The sequence below is a fragment of the Doryrhamphus excisus genome, linkage group LG20 (genome assembly GCF_037039965.1).
Source record: "Doryrhamphus excisus strain RoL-2023G ecotype Guam linkage group LG20, RoL_Dexc_Guam_v1.1, whole genome shotgun sequence".
NCBI lineage: Eukaryota > Metazoa > Chordata > Actinopteri > Syngnathiformes > Syngnathidae > Doryrhamphus > Doryrhamphus excisus.
Window position 1 is genome coordinate 12138890 of NC_136376.1, and position 17901 is coordinate 12156790.

General features: G+C 41.6%; 1 protein-coding gene across 3 annotated transcripts; it reads right to left on the bottom strand.

Moving 5' to 3' along the window:
* Positions 1-567: 567 nt before the first annotated feature.
* On the bottom strand, positions 568-14380 carry zfand4 (zinc finger, AN1-type domain 4). 3 transcript variants are annotated; one of them, XM_058059012.2, is made up of 10 exons: positions 14041-14380; positions 10875-11208; positions 9458-9533; positions 9052-9119; positions 8745-8931; positions 8506-8644; positions 4914-6038; positions 4003-4057; positions 3222-3339; positions 568-1232 (listed from the first exon to the last, which is right to left on the bottom strand). In XM_058059012.2, the coding sequence occupies exons 2-10, from the start codon at positions 11056-11058 to the stop codon at positions 1097-1099; spliced, it is 2088 nt and encodes a 695-aa protein (XP_057914995.2). In that variant the 5' UTR covers positions 11059-11208; positions 14041-14380; the 3' UTR covers positions 568-1096. The 3 variants fall into 3 exon arrangements, with proteins under 3 accessions (XP_057914995.2, XP_057914992.2, XP_057914993.2); XM_058059009.2 differs by having other exon boundaries at positions 8745-8934; XM_058059010.2 differs by lacking the exon at positions 14041-14380 and adding an exon at positions 13676-13927 and having other exon boundaries at positions 8745-8934.
* Positions 14381-17901: the final 3521 nt, after the last annotated feature.

Consider the following 17901-nt stretch of genomic DNA (forward strand, 5'->3'; position numbering starts at 1 on the left):
AATGAGGAAGTGTTGTGCCCGTGTGGAAGTGATGCAAAGATGGTGGTCAGTGTTGGCTGATACAAGCTAATTATATTTTTGCTAGGATGCTGGCGACATGGAGATGTTGCTGAGGGCATCCCTTATGACTGAAGGTCCCCATCTGTGTGGTTTTTCAACAAGACAATGCTGCAGTTCACAATGCCCAGACTTCTTCCAGAGGAATAACATCACTCTGGGGAACCATCCTGCATGTTCTCCGATCTAAATCCAATTTAGAACATTTGGGCATGGATGGCAAGGGAAGTTTACAAAAACAGACATTACTTCCAGGTTGTTAGGATTTTTGTGCACTCGCTGTTGCTGTTCCCTGCAAGCACTTGTATGCTCTTTTTTTATTATTAAAAAAACAGCAAATATTGCAGTCTAGCAGACAAAACGTTGCTGACAAAACACATTTATATGCAAAAGAACTTTATTTGATCAAACCCCTGCAGAAATGAGGAGAGCATTTTTGCAACAGCTGAGCATAAAAAAAGACATACAAAAGATCCTTATGGCAACCACCTTACTTACTAAACATTTAAAGACCCGCCCCCGCCCCCACCCCGAATACAATACACAATTACATTCACACCAGCACAAATATTTGCAATTCAAACTTGAATTTAAATAAGTTGTTTCTCTTAAGGAAAACTATGTGCACATGAGACAAGACAAGAGACCTTTAAACACTTCCAAAGACAAACACAGAAATGTCAATAAAAAGATCCTTCAGCACATCATAAGTTCTAAAGTGCAACTGGTCCAAATGTGTCCAAAATCAGCTGTTCTATTTGTTTTCTTCCAGGCTGCCAAAACTTAAAAAGTCAGAACATGCGGCGACATTTGACAAAAACTTACATACATGCATGAGCTTTATGGATTTTTGTCAGAAATAAACAGTTTGACTTTATCCACTCATGTTTTCATTTTAACAGGACACTTCAGTCTTGAAGTCAACTTGGCTGAGGGTGGAAAACAAAGCACACATTGGTGAATAAGACCCTTTCGCTCAGTCCGTCAAAGCCTGAAGGCTTCAGACAATGCAGCCTTTAAAAGAAGACCCTGGAAGTTTCTAGATCTTAGGCAGCTTGGGAGCGCTGATCAGAGGGTTGGTGTCTTGCAGGAAGCGTCTCCCCGCACCTCTGTAGTCGTAAGAGCAGCCGTGTGTCTCTGCATATCGGTGAGTGGCACAGAAGTTGCTACCACACCTGAGAGATTCAAATGAGAGATATTTTTGGTTTCTCTGCTAAAGAAAAAAATAAAACCTATAAATAGTGTTGCTTTATTTATAGTTACTACAAAATATATTGATAAGAGGCAGTATCTTCTTCTTATAGTGGTCTTTTTAGATGTGTGTATTGAAATTAAGACCAACACAGCCGCATATTAACAATGGTTTGTTTATTTTTATACCTGTATGGCAGGACAGTTAAAATGTTACATTGTTACATTTGCTATAGCAGACGTCTGCAACCCGCGGCTCTTTTATCCTTCCGTTGTGGCTCCTGCTGATTTATGCATCTGTGTAACCACCATGACACCATGTTCCATGCAATTTTCTGCCCAAGTGTGAGGGTTAGTGTTTTCCTCATGATGCTGTGCTGTGTGTCGAGTATTTCACTTGTTAGCTTCCTTTGTTGCTAATAAACAATGGAATCTAAAATGATATTGAGAGTGGTAATGGAACTGATTGATGTGGTTCAACACTTATTATCGCGAATATTGTCCAAAATTGGTGGAGAAGGCTTAAGAAAAGAAACATGACTAATTTGCCAAGTGGCAACAGGTGAAGCTCGTTGTACCACCAGGAAGACAGAAAAGTAATATGACAATATGCATTAGGAAACATATATGTTATCTTCAATTTAGTGGTCAAATAGGTTTTGTGTCTCCAAGTGGGTTTTAATTTGGAGGAAACAGGCCCAAATGTCTCTTTTGATACTAAAGGCTGCAAACCCCTTGGCCTATAAAGATGGTGACAGTTTGGCAACGGCCAATCAAACTGTGCTTGGCCCCACGTAACACCTAAAGCGTGGTATGCACTGAATCTTGCCCAGGCACGGCATGCGGTCGTCTCTGACTTCATACAAACACACACTCACAGTGGAGTCACAGAATGACAAGAATGCGGACGCACCAAGCATATTATTAACCAACAAAGGTCACAATTGATATAAAATGCAAATAAGCCAGACTGGAAATAGCCCACAAAGTCAGATAAATGACACTAAACAGTAGAAAGGAAGTGATGGGCTGTGGATTGAAAGCACAGTGAGTGGTGGCCAGCAGGCCCAGGAGTAGGAATCACGCCCAAGTCCAGTATGGTACAAATGGCCGAGTGCGAGTAAGCCCTAATGAATATGGAAACAATTCTAAACAAATTGGAGGGTGTCAAGCACCCTGGAACATTTTGTCTTAACATCTCTGTTAAGAAAGGCACCGGTAACAATATTTAGTGAGCATTCAAAATTGGACAAATATGCTACTGACTCTAAAAACTAATGTATTGACCTGAATATAGGATGTATAGAATATATATCAGTTGTCTGCTAACTTGCCGACAACCTGTGGCGTGCATGCACTGTAGCTTACCATAAGTGCCTGCGCCTGGTCTACGAAATTAGAGCCCCTAATGTGTGTGACAGGAAGAAAAACTCTCAACTCCCTTGGTGAGAAGGCCTATTGGGTTGCATGTATGAATCATAAAATAACTTGCCCTATTCAAGTCAATAGGGTAATTCTTGATAAGAAATGTGTGTTGGTATAATCTGCAGCTGACTGAAGGCTTAGTGTTCTATGCTTTCAAAGCTATCGTCATCCTTCTATTCTAAAACATTGCATGAGCAAACTACATGACTTAACGTCATCAAAGCCATCTGACTAAACAGATAGCGGGAAGCTTCACCCTATTTAGTAGTCCATGTTAGGGCTTAAGAGTTGCACTCAATTGCATCAGATTGAATATATACGCTCCAGCTCGGCCTGGGAGACAGAAATGATGCACGATAATGTCGTGTTGAGAAACCTGGCTCGTAGCTTATGGCTGCACAAGCAGTGTAACGGTGTGAGACACTTGTGTTTCCACAGGCGAGATGAGACAACTGATGGGCAAAGTGATGAACAAGGGAGACGACAACTGGCACTAAGAGGGTGCTTTGAGGGCAACGCGGGCCATGAATTTGATTTGAGAGCCATACCTGCACTCATAGCTGGTGGCCAGGCCAGTCTTCTTGCCACAATGGAAGCAGTGCTTGGAACTCTTTTTCTTTGTGCCTGTGGGGGCCTTGACTGGAGGTAGGTGGTATGTCGGAGTTCCTTAAAGAAAAGGAAATTCACTTTATAGGACAAAGTCCAGCTGTCTTCACGCATGTTAAATGTAATTTACATGCATTACACATGGACATAAAACACTAAGAGGAAGTAAAGGACAAGCATGATGGAAGGAACTGAGGATAATTTATAGCAGCACATAAGTACGGTGTGTGGAAAGAAATAGGACAGATATGAGGTAAGGGTACTCAAAGTCTGCACCTTGATCTGCAACAAAAATGACATTTATTACATTTATTGATGCAGAGCACTCAGGAGCAATATATGGCAGGGTGCACAGAGACAGACTGTACTTGTTTGACCTGCAGTCAGCAAGGACATCTTCAATTAAAATGCTGACAGTTGTCTGTGGTGCTCAACAGTTATACAGCCCTCGGTTTTCATCAAGGGAAATGTCTAAAGGGCCTGACATGAGAGCATCAGACTGGATGCATAGTGAGGAACATTTTTTGGTGCCCAATCATGTTTCGGCCCAATCATCAGACAAACAACAGCAGCGTGTGCTTTAATCAGCAGCAATCAATACTTTACACTATATTTAGGAACTGCAGACCTTTGTACAACAGTTCATCTTATCAACCATGTTTGTATCATCTGCTCCTAAAGGCAACAAGTGAATGTGTGCACAGTTCTGTGTCCTTGTCTTACCTATTCTCACGAATGGAGGCAGAACTCCCCCACCTGGTGCCAGACATTTGTTGGTCTAAAAAAAAATAAAAAAAATATATATATATATTTTGGAGGGAATCAATAAACAATGGTAGATTTGAGAAATGTCATGAATGAAAAATCATGAAGACAGTGCTGGCTTTCACTTTTAAATAATGGCTGACTTGTTTAAATTTAAAGGCAGTGTGAAAATACAGTTGGGTTTCTAATTTGGACGTTTTTCTGCATATTTAGTAAATCGTGCTCTTCTGGTTGAAAGCAGAAATTATTTTTTTTGCCTTCAATAAGAACATTTACAGTATGTTTAGTAAAATCCTGTTCCAAAACCCTTTGGTTTAATTTTATTTAGACAGAATATCCCCACACACTCCAAATTGTCCATAGGTATGAATGTTAGTGTGAATTGTTGTTTGTCTATATGTGCTCTGTGATTGGCTGGCGACCGGTCCAGGGTGTACCCCGCCTCTCGCCCGAAGACAGCTGGGATAGGTTCCAGCACCCCCGCGACCCTTGTGAGGATAAGCGGTAGAAAATGAATGAATGAATGAATCCCCACACACCTCCCAATTAATCAATAAACGGCATGGCATAAATTGCCCATGCCATGCACTGCATTATAAAGGCCGTTGTTTGTTGCATGATATGGTATTGAGCTGGTCCTTTCTTTCTAATGTTACAGTTGCCCTCAACATCATTCAACCCCATATTATATTTGCAACATTTCATTTATAAAATTGCAATAACCCAACCAGGAAACTACTATTACTACTGAAAATTAGCAGATAAATGAAAAGTAAATTAATGGTTGATTTTGATGAAATTGTGAATGCAACTCTACAAGTTACTGCAATACCTAATTGGGGAGGTAAATGATGGCTGACTGTTCTCACCGTGTGCGAGGCTGCTGATCGGTGCAAAGATGACATTTGTCGTGCGGCATCATCCTGAGGGGGCCCTGACAGCCTGGAGCAGAGGATGCCCTGTCCTATGGGAGTAGCAGGGGGCAGTACCATTCCTCTCCTTCCACTGTTGCCGTCTACAGGTCTTGCAGAGAGGAGCTCAGAGTCACCTCGACAAGCTTGATTTGCCATCTTAGTGATGCATCGTGTTTCCCTCTTGGATAGAAGCTCTGGCATCTTGCCCAATGACTCCTCTTTAACGCCATGAAGGCGTGCTGCGTGACTGGACAACATCATGGAGTGGTGAGGGGATGAACTGCCTGGCTTTACTTGTGATTGAAGGCTGGACTGCAAGCAGGGGACCATGGAGTCAAAAGGTTGAAAACGGGGTTTTGGGGAACTGGAGGGAGGTGATGGCGATGGGGGGCTTAAATGGAAGGAAGTGCTGAGCTGCGTTATATCTGCTCTGCTGGTCAGAGTGTCACCACGGGTCCCAAGTGTCCAAGTACTAAGTGGGGAGGGGGGCAGCTGCTGTGGTGCCCCAACCTCAAAGGCTTGACAACCCTCCTCTGGCTGAGTAGACAAATCCAAACTCAGAGGGTCCCCAAATAAATTTGGTGACGCCGCCACCAGCCCTTCTTCCAATAAACTCATCCCAAGTGCCTCTCCGACTGGCTTCACCGGGTCAAAGGCGGCTTCGGGTGAGCTTCTGGTGCAGAGCGGGGGGAGCTGAGGGTACACACAATCCCTCATCAACCTTGTGCTGCCAATGTCCAAACGGGATACTTTAGGAGGGGGGCGAATTTTTGCAAACGCCGGGCAAGTCTCCCAGGACTCCTCCTCCTGGAGCATAAAGCAAGAAGGCGAGGGGATAGAGGGAGGCGGTCGGCGAGGGACCGAGAAGTAGGAAGAAGCGACAGCAGCAGGGGGCGGAAAGGGCTCTAGCACCTCTTGATCCACTATTGGAGGTAGCTGGCCATTGGGCTGGCGAGGCTGGTTCATCGGGGGGATGGCGCGTAGGAGGCGTTGATGGTGGCGTGTGCTAGAAGGTGCAGAGGGACCGCCACAGGGATGGAGTGGGGGGGGCCGTGGCTTTGCCTTACCAGACTTCTTCGGCTGTAGAATGGAAACCAACACAAAATGGTTAAACCAGAAAATCCTTGTTTTTTACAACAATTACATTACATGGTGGAAAAAAGAAGCATGGCACACACTGGAGGAAAGTAGATTTTTGGAGGTTACACAAAAGGATCTTGGCAATGACTCTTATCTCCTTGTGAAGAGGCTGGGTGTATGTGCTCAACGGCAGAGAGTGCCAGGTACAGTGAAGAAAATAAGTATTTGAACACCCTGCTATTTTGCTATTTCTCCCACTTAGAAATCATGGAGGGGTCTGAAATTTTCATCGTAGGTGCATGTCCACTGTGAGAGAGATAAACTAAAAAGAAAAATCCAGAAATCACAATGCATGATTTTTTAACAATTTATTTGTGTGATACAGCTGCTAATAAGTATTTGAACACCTGAGAAAATGAATGTTAATATTTGGTACAGTAGCCTTTGTTTGCTATTACAGAGGTCAAACGTTTCCTGTAGTTTTTCACCAGGTTTGCACACACTGCAGGAGGGATCTTGGCCCACTCCTCCACACAGATCTTCTCTAGATCAGTCAGGTTTCTGGGCTGTCGCTGAGAAACACGGAGTTTGAGCTCCCTCCAAAGATTTTCGATTGGGTTCAGGTCTGGAGACTGGCTGGGCCATGCTAGAACCTTGATATGCTTCTTACGGAGCCACTCCTTGGTTTTCCTGGCTGTGTGCTTCGGGTCGTTGTCGTGTTGGAAGACCCAGCCACGACCCATCTTCAATGCTCTGACAGAGGGAAGGAGGTTGTTCCCCAAAATCTCACAATACACGGCCCCAGTCATCCTCTCTTTAATGCAGTGCACTCGTCCTGTCCCATGTGCAGAAAAACACCCCCAAAGCATGATGCTACCACCCCCATGCTTCACAGTAGGGATGGTGTTCTTCGGATTGTACTCTTCATTCTTCTTCCTCCAAACACGCTTATTGGAATTATGACCAAAAAGTTCTATTTTGGTCTCATCTGACCATAAAACTTTCTCCCATGACTCCTCTGTATCATCCAAATGGTCATATGCAAACTTAAGACGGGCCTTGACATGTGCTGGTTTAAGCAGGGGAACCTTTCGTGCCATGCATGATTTCACATCATGACGTCTTAGTGTATTACCTACAGTAACCTTGGAAACGGTGGTCCCAGCTCTTTTCCTGGATGCCTCTTTTCCTGTCGTGTAGTTCTGGGCTGATTCCTCACCTTTCTTAGAATCATTGAGACCCCACGAGGTGATATCTTGCATGGGGCTCCACTCCGATTGAGATTGACCGTCATGTTTAGCTTCTTCCATTTTCTAATGATAGCTCCAACAGTGGACCTTTTTTCACCAAGCTGCTTGGTAATTGCTCCGTAGCCCTTTCCAGCCTTGTGGAGGTGTACAATTTTGTCTCTGGTGTCTTTGGACAGCTCTTTGGTCTTCGCCATGTTACAAGTTAAAGTCTTACTGATTGCATGGGGTGGACAGGTGTCTTTATGCAGCTAACGACCTCAAACAGGTGCATCTGATTCAGGATGATACATGGAGTGCAGGTGGACTTCTAATGGGCAGACTAACAGGTCTTTCAGGGTCAGAATTCTAGATGATACACAGGTGTTCAAATACTTATTTGCAGCTGTATCACACAAATAAATTGTTAAAAAATCATGCATTGTGATTTCTGGATTTTTCTTTTTAGTTTATCTCTCTCACAGTGGACATGCACCTACGATGAAAATTTCAGACCCCTCCATGATTTCTAAGTGGGAGAAATAGCAAAATAGCAGGGTGTTCAAATACTTATTTTCTTCACTGTATCTTGTCACATAGTGGTTTGAATTTTGCAGCTTCACTCTATCACAGCTTTTCAAATATATCAATAAATCCTGCTGTTTCGTGGGTGTCCTATTAACAAAAATATGCACATTTGAGCAAATTCTACATATTTGTACCGAAATTAAGCACTTCCATACCAGTCGCTAGGTGTCAGTAATGTTGCTATAATGTACACAAGCATCAGATTTCAAGACCATCATATTATCAAATGGAATCACTCTACACGAGTGGTTCCCAAACTTTCTACAGTTGCGTACCCTTAAGACATTTCATTTCACATTTGGAAGGAGTTACTGTAAAGGAATCTACAAAAGCATGTTTATGTTCAATGTTAGCCTTTGCTTTGGAAAGCTACATCCTGCAAACAGAAGCACACCAGCTGTATAGATGGCATGCTTGCTGTGAAAGCATTGTGTGTTGTGGTAAACAATAGCAGCCATTTTCTTCCTGAGGGAATGGTGTTTAAGATGCCACACCCTGTGATTATTCGGGGCACGGCATCTATTATTAAATGCAATATATAGAACCCTCTGTAATAGAGCACACAGCCACATTATATTTTCATTGAGCAATTCCAAAATGGGATGAGTCTGAGATTGTAATAAAACCATTTTGCAAGACGACAAGCTCCCTACCTTCTTGTTGAGGTTCATGTCTTCCATCTTCGCTTTAAGCAGCTTCATTTTGTTCATGGTGATTGAATTTTCAAGGCTCTGCTTTGCAGCTGCACAACGCTCACCATCCTCGGCGCATATGTTGTATACTGAACCGCCACTGAATGACCATTCATATGTAAAATTAATTTCAAGACTAGTGCATGTGTGTGTATTTGAATATGTATGTCTATTTATTAAAGCGACAACAATTTTCAGACCTGAGAGATTCGGACAGAGGAGTCAGGGAGCCATCTCCCCTGTCGACCACTCGGAAGAAGTTGAGCTGATCGCCTTCACGGTAGACTACAAACGTGACCTGCTTGTTGGCCAAGCTTTTCTCCCAACCCTCATCCTTTGTGCTCTCCATCGGCTCAACCACCTCTTTGACAGGGTCTTCCATGGTTACTACTTAAAGAGAAAGGGTTTCTCAAATGAAAGCCTGCATAATTTGGCTACCTTATTACATACAACCACTAATGTCCAGCTTTTATCATAATATATCAAGTGTTTCAGTCTTTTTCTTACCCCTCCTGGTGTTGATTGGACCTCCCCTCATAGCTAAGACGAGCTTCAACGTGCAACCCTCTGCGATGCTGCAAAAAACATATATGCTGACTATGAATGCAGCAGATTATGTGCAAGATTATGTGCAAAAACATTTTCGGTCAAATTTAGAGCTTAGACTGAGAAATCCACTGGGACATTTACTTATTTTAACTATACCATCCTCTGCTTCTAAAAGCTAAGTGCATGTTGGGTGTTGTGGCAGTGTGCCAAAATCTAACCACAGACTGACCATGTGGAAAATGAAGTCAAGTTATTATCATCACTGCAGGGAGACATTCAGGGAGTTATTCAAACATACACAACACATTGCTTGCAATCACGTAAACAAACCCAGAAGGGTCAGTGAGGAGAACATTTCATTTACCCATAATCATGTAGACAATGTTCATCATCCAGCTCCAGGTTGTTCCAGATGAGGTGTTGCTGGGTAACTGGGATGCCTTCACACACAAGACAGACACAGAGGTGGGTGAGAAATCAATACAGATGATATTAGGTTCAATGGCATCAAGGGTTGGCAACTCTGAAGGTGATTCATGACTGCCCTCTGCAGACATATATGTGATACTGCAAATGGACTGCAGAAATTAGCCTAATGCATCTAATAGGAATGTAAAGGTGCTATGGCAGGGCTGGGAGATATGGACCAAAACTCATGTATGTATACACCGTGTTCCAAATTATTATGCAAATGATACTTTTCTCTGATTTAGCTAATAGTCAATATAAATTAGTCATCATTTTCAAGGCAGCAACATTCATTTTAATGTTCCTGAAGGAAACTCCCAATGATGAATGAAAATAAAAATCTAAAATGCACTGTTCCACATTGTAATGCACAACAGACTTTCAAAGCATTTACCTGGTTAAGAAACAAAAATTGTCATTTGTTGAATTTGCAGCATGAGGTCATATTTACTTTAATAGGCTAAGTTACATGTTAACATACAGCCGACACGATTCTTACATTGAACTTATGAGTTTTTGGAGTGTTTCTGCTTGAACCTCTTTGCAAGATGTCAGAATAGCCTCCCACAATTGTTTTGTTTTGACCTGCTTCCCACCTTCATAGATATTTTGCTTGAAATGCTCCATAGGTTCTCAACTTAGTTGAGGTCAGGGGAAAAAGGGCGACAAACCATGAGTTTCTTTCCTTTTAAAGCAAAGACAGCGAGGTGGGTATGCTTTGCATAATGACATATTGAATTGTCATACATTAGGGTCATTTTGCTCCAGAAGGTATGGTTCTTCATACTGTACCATGGAAGAAAGTGGTCAGTCAGAAACCATAAAGGGCCTACCAGACCTATATTGGAATATATATTGTGTAATTAGATAGCAATTGACTTAACTTTATTAAAATTATTACAAATTATATAATTTTTAAAAAAATATTTTATCCAATCCACTCGAATAAATACTTGCTGTAGTTGAATATATGAACCTTACAGCGCACGGGGAAACATGGTTGCATAGCAGAAATGCTAAACTAATGAGACTTAGGATAATGGAGGATAATGGCTTCTTGAGAAGAAAGCTTCCACAGATGAATTAAGAGTGTATTCAGTGGAGTCATGTCACCGTTTGTGAGTAGTGAGAGCGGGGTGCTCCATCACAGAAACACTGGGTTCACTGGCACGCCTCTTCGCATGCAACCTTGACATCTACTCAATACTTCCTTATTAAACCCATGTGTAATGAAGACGATGGAATATGCTGTACAAATTAAACAAAAGCTTTGCATGTACTGTAAATACACTGGGTTAGCTGGACTGTTTTACCTTCAAGCCTTTGGATCTTGGCCTTGACTGAAATTATGGCCTCAAAGGGCAACACTCGCAGCTCGAAGCACGTCCCAGTCAGGGTCTCAATAAAAAGCTCCATGGGGTCATAGAGTGGAAGCTTATAGTGAAAAGCACCCACTCTGTTGTTATTGAAGAAGGGCGGCTCCTTTCTGTCCGTCATCGCAATTCCTTTTTTTTTGAGGGGAGTCAGGGGGGTACTTTAGGAAAACAGCCAAAGCGGGGGTGTGACCCAAGCTGAGGGAGGAGAGAGGGACAGGTTCTGCTTCCAGAGTTTGGAACAGTCACACATCATGTGGTGGGATGGCCGCAACTGTGAATGCAAACACATATAACGGTCATAATACTGTATCCAGGTCTTGGGCAGTTCAAACACTCCCTTAAAAGTCTTACATTTTCTCATATAGCAGCCAAAGATATCTATACTTAACTGCAGAGAATACCAGGCATCTGTAATCACAATGTTTGAAATAATGTCATGAGCTCCATAATTTTCCTCATAGTAGGTTTGCTTTTTCCACTGCACTTATATGTTTTGAGTTAGCATAAGTTGCCAGGGAACCTTTTGAGTGTGCACCATAGCGGAAGAATACCAGGCCAATTGTGTGTGTATATGTGAGGATTGTACTTGCTGCAAAGCTCTCAGTCAAGTTAAGGTGCCTTAGTACAGCTCTAACTGTCCACTGTTTACAGTCACAAAATCTGCTAGGAAACTCCACCTACAATCTGAAAATTGTCCAATCTTATTCTAAACAGACAATATGACAAAGCAAACTAATTTTAAACAGAATGAAACCCTGAAATAAGAAAATGCATGTTTCTAATGTGTAATTACAATTAGGGTGAAAAATAATGGACGTCAATGGGATTTTTTTTTTTAAGGGAGGAGGAAACACTTACCTACAATGTGAAAATTGCCCAATCTGTTCTAACAAGGTAAATGACAAATTTAACTATTTTTCTATCAAATGAAGCACTGAAATGAGAAAACGCATCATGCGTGTAATTACAATGCGTTGAAATGAAAAATATATTTTCCTACTAATATTTAACTACTAATAGTATGTTTGTATTTTTCTAAGTAAAACAGTAATATAATTGAATCAAATGGGCATTTGGAGGATTAAAATACAAATATTTACATGTTTGTTTTGGTATTTTTTATTAGTACGCAAGTCCAAGGTTTCTTTAAGTCCTGTCTTCATAATACTCATTGCTTTTCTGTTGTCATTGCAACAACTTAGGGTCATACCTTAACTTGTGTTCACCTTCCTACAAGTTTTGGAGCTCGATTTTAGAAAAGTTTACCATAAAAGCACTCTGGACAAACCGGCAGGGTCATGAATGCTGTATCGTTAATAGGCCCAGATAGACTATATAGTGTTCCCTCGATCAATCGCGGTTCACCTTTCGTGGATTTGCAGGTTTTTTAAGTGCAATTTTGCTTTTTAATGTATTGTGTGTGTATTGTGCGTTCTTCTGGTGTATTAGAGCTGTATTACTATATTACAGCGATCTATTGGTGCTCTGTTGAATGTGTGTTATTGTATTTACTACTGCTATCAGTAGAGGGCGCCATATACTCATATGAGAGTTGAGGACTGTCCAGACATGTCCAGTGCATCTGAGTACCTGTAGCCAGACGCGCCCATTGTGTTCTGCATTTTTATGACCACCACGCTAGAATACTGTAAATGAATCTTCGGTTCATGGGAGGACAAAAACACCAGGACACGAGCAATATGTTTTAACCAGGATACAAAAACACCACAGCCGAATGGCGCCGGCACGAGTCACGTTGAAGAAATGTAAATGGTGACAGAGATTGATCTTTAAAATTCAAATGTAATTTGAACTTTCAGAGTGTTTTATAAAACCAATTCAACATCTTGGTAATCTTTTTTTTATCAAGAAATATTACAATAAACAAACAAACAGTTGTACATATTACGCATCAGAGTTATTTGTTCAAGTGAATGGCCCACCTGATGTTTTACTGAAATTTTGCATGTAGTATTGAGGAATACTCCTGCTTCTAATACCTGACACTGAAAAAAAAATGCTTTTTCCAGACACGACATTCTAATTAGTCTGAAATATCAACATGGCCGTTTTTTCATTGCGGGGCAGGTGTTTGGGGATGATGACTAACTGTTGTTGCATGAGAAATCAATTCTATTGTTATCTCTTCAGTACACTAACATTATAGGTAGCACTTACAAGACAGGGAAGAGGAAGAGGAGCTTCAGAACATTTAAAAAAAGGCATCGCAGTGCAAGTCCAGCAGTACAATCGCCTCATAAAACATTTAGAAAGGCATTGAAGGCCTTGGCCAAAATTCAAAGATCAGGTGTATTGCAGGAGGCAGTCTTATTGGTGCGGACTGAATCGAGCCTCTGCGATACAATGTCAGTTGATGGTTCATGCAGTCAGACTTCTAACATTTGACGTATTCTCCATCCTGAGCAAGGGGTTTTTAAAAGGACAGTGAGACTCCCCTCAGAGGACCTAATACACCTGGGTCGTACCCTACTCCTCGAAAACGTAGTTTTATGCTCACCCCAGACTCACTCACACACATTTTGCTTTTGATTTAAGTGGGGTCTGTTCACTTGCAATCATTAGTAGGAAATGTGTCGTGTTAGCTATTGTTAAATTACATGAATATTGTAGTTATTGTAAAGGCAGATTTATTAATTTAATCTCTTTAAAACTGATGCCTTACCTTGTGAATGCAGACTAGCCCAATGTGTCTACATATACACAAATGCATTAATGACCTTTGTGTCATCATCCTTGTGTGAAAGGCACTCAGAAGACATTCAAAGCACAATAAATGGAAATGAAGTAACACATTAGGCTGTTAAAATCGGTGCAGAACACCGCTGAATAATTATCTGGCCTTTTTGGCACTTGGATGTTCGTACATCAGGCCCGGGAATGTTATCGAAGGCCATTCTTCTCTGTAAGTGCTAACCGGCTACCCTTAGAAACCTGACAGTAAAAAGTCAAAACAACAGTACCCTGCACAGCCTTCCAGCGGGGTCGGTTAAAATGAAAAGCATCGCACACATAGTAATTAAACGCTCACTTATAAAAAGGGACACCGCTAAGCTAGTTTAAAGTGTTGTTCAAAGCTGCTTACCGTTAATACAAAGGTGGGGATCACCGTCTTTAACCGACGCTGCTATCCTTTAGCCGGGGTTGCCATGTTCGCCTACAACTCAAACAATGGCGAGCGCTCACGGCTCGCTAAGTTTTTTAAGCTAGGCTACACCCGTGGGCTCCCTCTCCGGCCTGTTTCCGTGTGCTAGTGTTTGTGTCTGTCGTGGGCGGCGTTACGTTCACAAAAACACAGCACTGCATCACGTTAAACGCCACAAACGGCACGAATTGGCGTCACGTCTGCGGTAGGTCGCCATGGTCCTCTTGTTCGCCACAACATCGTTACCTGTCAACGCCGGATCCGAGGTTGATTGACAGACAAAGTAACCAATTGCCGTCTGCAAGAGCTGGGGGTGGGGAAATGGACGGTTCTAATATAATTACAGTTTCTAAACGGTTTAATCAAGGACATAAATGGTACTGTACACTTTTCTATTTCATTCCATTATGGTTGCTTCGTAAAAAGTCATTTACTACTGTCACAAATGTTCATTAAATTCACCTAAAATGGCAAAACTGCAAAAAAACGCACATTTCTTTCTCGTGATCAACAGTGTCTAATTGAAAACAACTGCGATTTATATAATTTATGGTAATGGTAATGGTTTTATTTCATTTGAACATGCATCAGATTACAATTGAGTGCATCCCATAATCAGTTCACAGTTCCACATGTCCAAAAGGAGTAGGAAGAAGCAAAGCTTATTAAATCCTACCCCTCCATCTGGTACTTTTACAATCAGTAACTGTTACATTTGTTCACTTCCTGCTTTCAGTAATACAGTTTAAGGTTTTGTTAGTTTTTTTTATTTTTAAATTTTGTAATTTTTTGTCCCGTACCGAAGTAGGAGGTGATATGACCATCCAATGACATAATGGGTACCATAGTAAGTGTCAATATAGTGATATGTATAGCACATCATGACTGGTTCAAGACTCTTCATCCTTGTATTTAGCAAACAGTAAATGTAGTTCTTCCCTGAGATCATATTTCTCCTCTCTTGTAGAGAAGTATTGGATGACATTTTTAGATAATTGGTTATTTTTAGCCTTGTGCATTATTTTAGCTGTTTGAAGATTAACTATATCAGCAAGTTCAAGTATTTGTGATTTTAGAAATAAGGAGTTAGTATGTTCTCTATAGCGGCATTATGAATTATCCTTACTGACCTTTTTTGCAGTACATTCAGCGAGTGAAGATTGCTTTTATAGTTATTAGTCCATATTTCCACACAATAAGTAAGATATGGTAGAACCAGAAAGCAATAAAGAGTGTGGAGTGATTTCTGATTGAGAACAAATACTCAACTCATACGCACTTCAATACTGAAATATTTCTGGCCACCTTATGTTGTATATTTGTAATATGATGCTTCCAGCTCATATTTTCATGTTTTGTGATCTCCAGAAATGTATTTTCATTCACCCTTTCAATTTCCACACCGTCTATTTGTATTTGCTGGTGCGTGTCCTTTCTGCTGTTACCAAACAGCATGATTTTAGTTTTACTTAGGTTCAAGGACAATCTATTATCATCAAACCATCTTTTTAGTGTGAGTATTTCTTCTCTGACCTTTCTAATGATTTCGTCTGTACTCCCTCCAGTACAAAAAGCAGTGGTATCATCCACAAATAATACCAGCTTTAAGTCTTTTGTAACTTTGGAGATATCATTGATGTACAAGTTGAACAGTTTTGGCCCCAGTATTGACCCCTGGGGAACTCCGCATGTAATATATGAACTTGCATATGTGTATTCTCCTAGCTGTACGTATTGCTTCCTGTCAGCTAAGTAGCTTTGGACCAGTTCAAACTAATCCTCTTATTCCGTACCTTTCTAATTTAGTTATTAGGATGTCATGATTGATTGTATCAAAGGCTTTTGTCAGATCCATGAATACTGCGGCTGCACACTTCCTCTGATCTATAGCGTTAGTGATTTCCTCCGTAATTTTGATCAGTAGCATGGAGGTAGAAATGTTAGCTCTGTATCCATACTGACTTTCTGAGTGTAATTCGTTTGCATTAATAAATTTATCCAGCCTATTGTTGAATAGCTTCTAAATAATTTTGGAGAATTGTGGTAGTAAGGTGACTGGCCGATAGTTTGTAAATTGGTGTTTAACACCATTTTTAAAAATGCTGTTTTCATTTCTTGGGGAAATCTTCTGAAAAGATAGTCTTTTCAGAAAGTCTGAAAAGATAAATTGCTGATGTACATCAGCAGTTCTACGATCTTGTCAACTACCGTTTTTATACTGTCCATTTCGATTCCATTACAATCAGTTAATGTTTTTGCTTCACAATTTTTGACAATGTCGATGATTTCCTTTTTTGTTACATCTGTCAGAAACATAGAATTAGGATTCCTTTCTATTGTTTCATTCCTTTCCTTGCTTGTCCTTTGTTTCGGAATCCCTTCTTCTAATTTGGGACCAATATTGACAAAGTAGTTATTGAACTTTTCAACTGTCTCATCCATATCATCATTATAGGGGTTTCCCACCATAAAATAATTAAGGTAGTCTGTCTTCTTGTTACTTTTCCTGATAATACTATTTAGAATGTCCCAAGTTGCTCGAATATTGTTTTTGTGCTTGTCTAATAGTTGGCTATAATATTCCTTCTTACATGCCCTTGGGATTGTAATTAGGGCTCGAGCACTGACCAGTGCGAAAGCCCTATTGTAATCGTTCCGTTTTTTATTCTGACGAAAGGACGGCCATTTTGAGGGCCTTAACATGCCCGAAAACTCACCAAATTTTGCAAGCGCGTCAGGTCTGGCGAAAATTTCGATCTGGTGGGGGTCCCGAAAACAATGTTCCAAAATTGACTCTCTAGCGCCACCTTTAATTTTTGAAAAAATTGGCCCCCGCCACCAGTTTCACCTATCGTCACGAAACTTGGTGGAGACGTCTATCGTGACAGGACGGACCAAAAAGTCTCAAGAACCCATATTGGAAAACGAACAGGAAGTCGGCCATTTTGGATGGCGGCGGCCTTTTTCGTGCCAGAAGTTGGGGTCGTATCTCGACGAACTCCTCCTAGGGGGTTTGACCAAATGAGTCCGTTGTTGCATCAACGGACACTAGACGGATGGCCGACGTTAAATTGCGAAGGATTTTGGGATATTCCATACGATGTGGGCGTGGCACGCCCCCAAATTTTGCCCATTTTCATATGTCCGGGCCTTGCACGCTGAGCGTAACTGTAGACGTGAATAACTTGGCTCCACGTGGTCAGATCTTCATCATACTTGGTACATGTGATCATGGCCCCGCCCTGAAGGTCCCCGTAGGTCACTTCCTGATTTCGTCGCAGCGCCACCTATTGGCGACAGGCTAAAGGCGTGTCATCTACATGAGGCCTTTTCTGCCAGGAGATTCATCAGATGAACATCGGGGTCACAAGGTCACTGCCTGACAGCCTGGTGAAGCCTGTTGATGGACCATGATGCAGGAAAAGCGCACGTGGTGGGCGTGGCCTGGCGGCGAATGCTCAGGCCTCGCCATTTACATAGAAAAGGTCATCATTCGCCCGCAAAAGGTCGCATGGGCTTGAAAACTCATAGGGGGGGTCAGAATCCAGGCCTGAGCGGCCTGGTGTGGCCCCCATATGAAACCAAGCCAAATTGACTCACTAGCGCCACCTAGAAGTTTTAAAATAATTATCCCTCGCCTCCCGTTGCACGTATCGGCATGATTTTCGGAGGAGACATCACTCGTGACAGGACGCACAAAAAAGTCTCAATAACCCATGTTCTAAAACCAACAGGAAGTCGGCCATTTTAGGTGGCGGCGGCCATTTGGGGGCGGATGTATGGGTCGTATCTCGACGAACT

Bases quoted from the DNA above. Each gene is read 5' to 3' on its own strand.
- zfand4 (XM_058059009.2), bottom strand. From the start codon at position 11,058: ATGACGGACAGAAAGGAGCCGCCCTTCTTCAATAACAACAGAGTGGGT. The intron at 8,935-9,051 runs GTAAGAAAAAGA...TTTCTCTTTAAG, and splicing joins TCCAATCAACACCAGGAGGG to TAGTAACCATGGAAGACCCT. The intron at 8,645-8,744 runs GTCTGAAAATTG...ATGGTCATTCAG, and splicing joins CCTCTGTCCGAATCTCTCAG to TGGCGGTTCAGTATACAACA.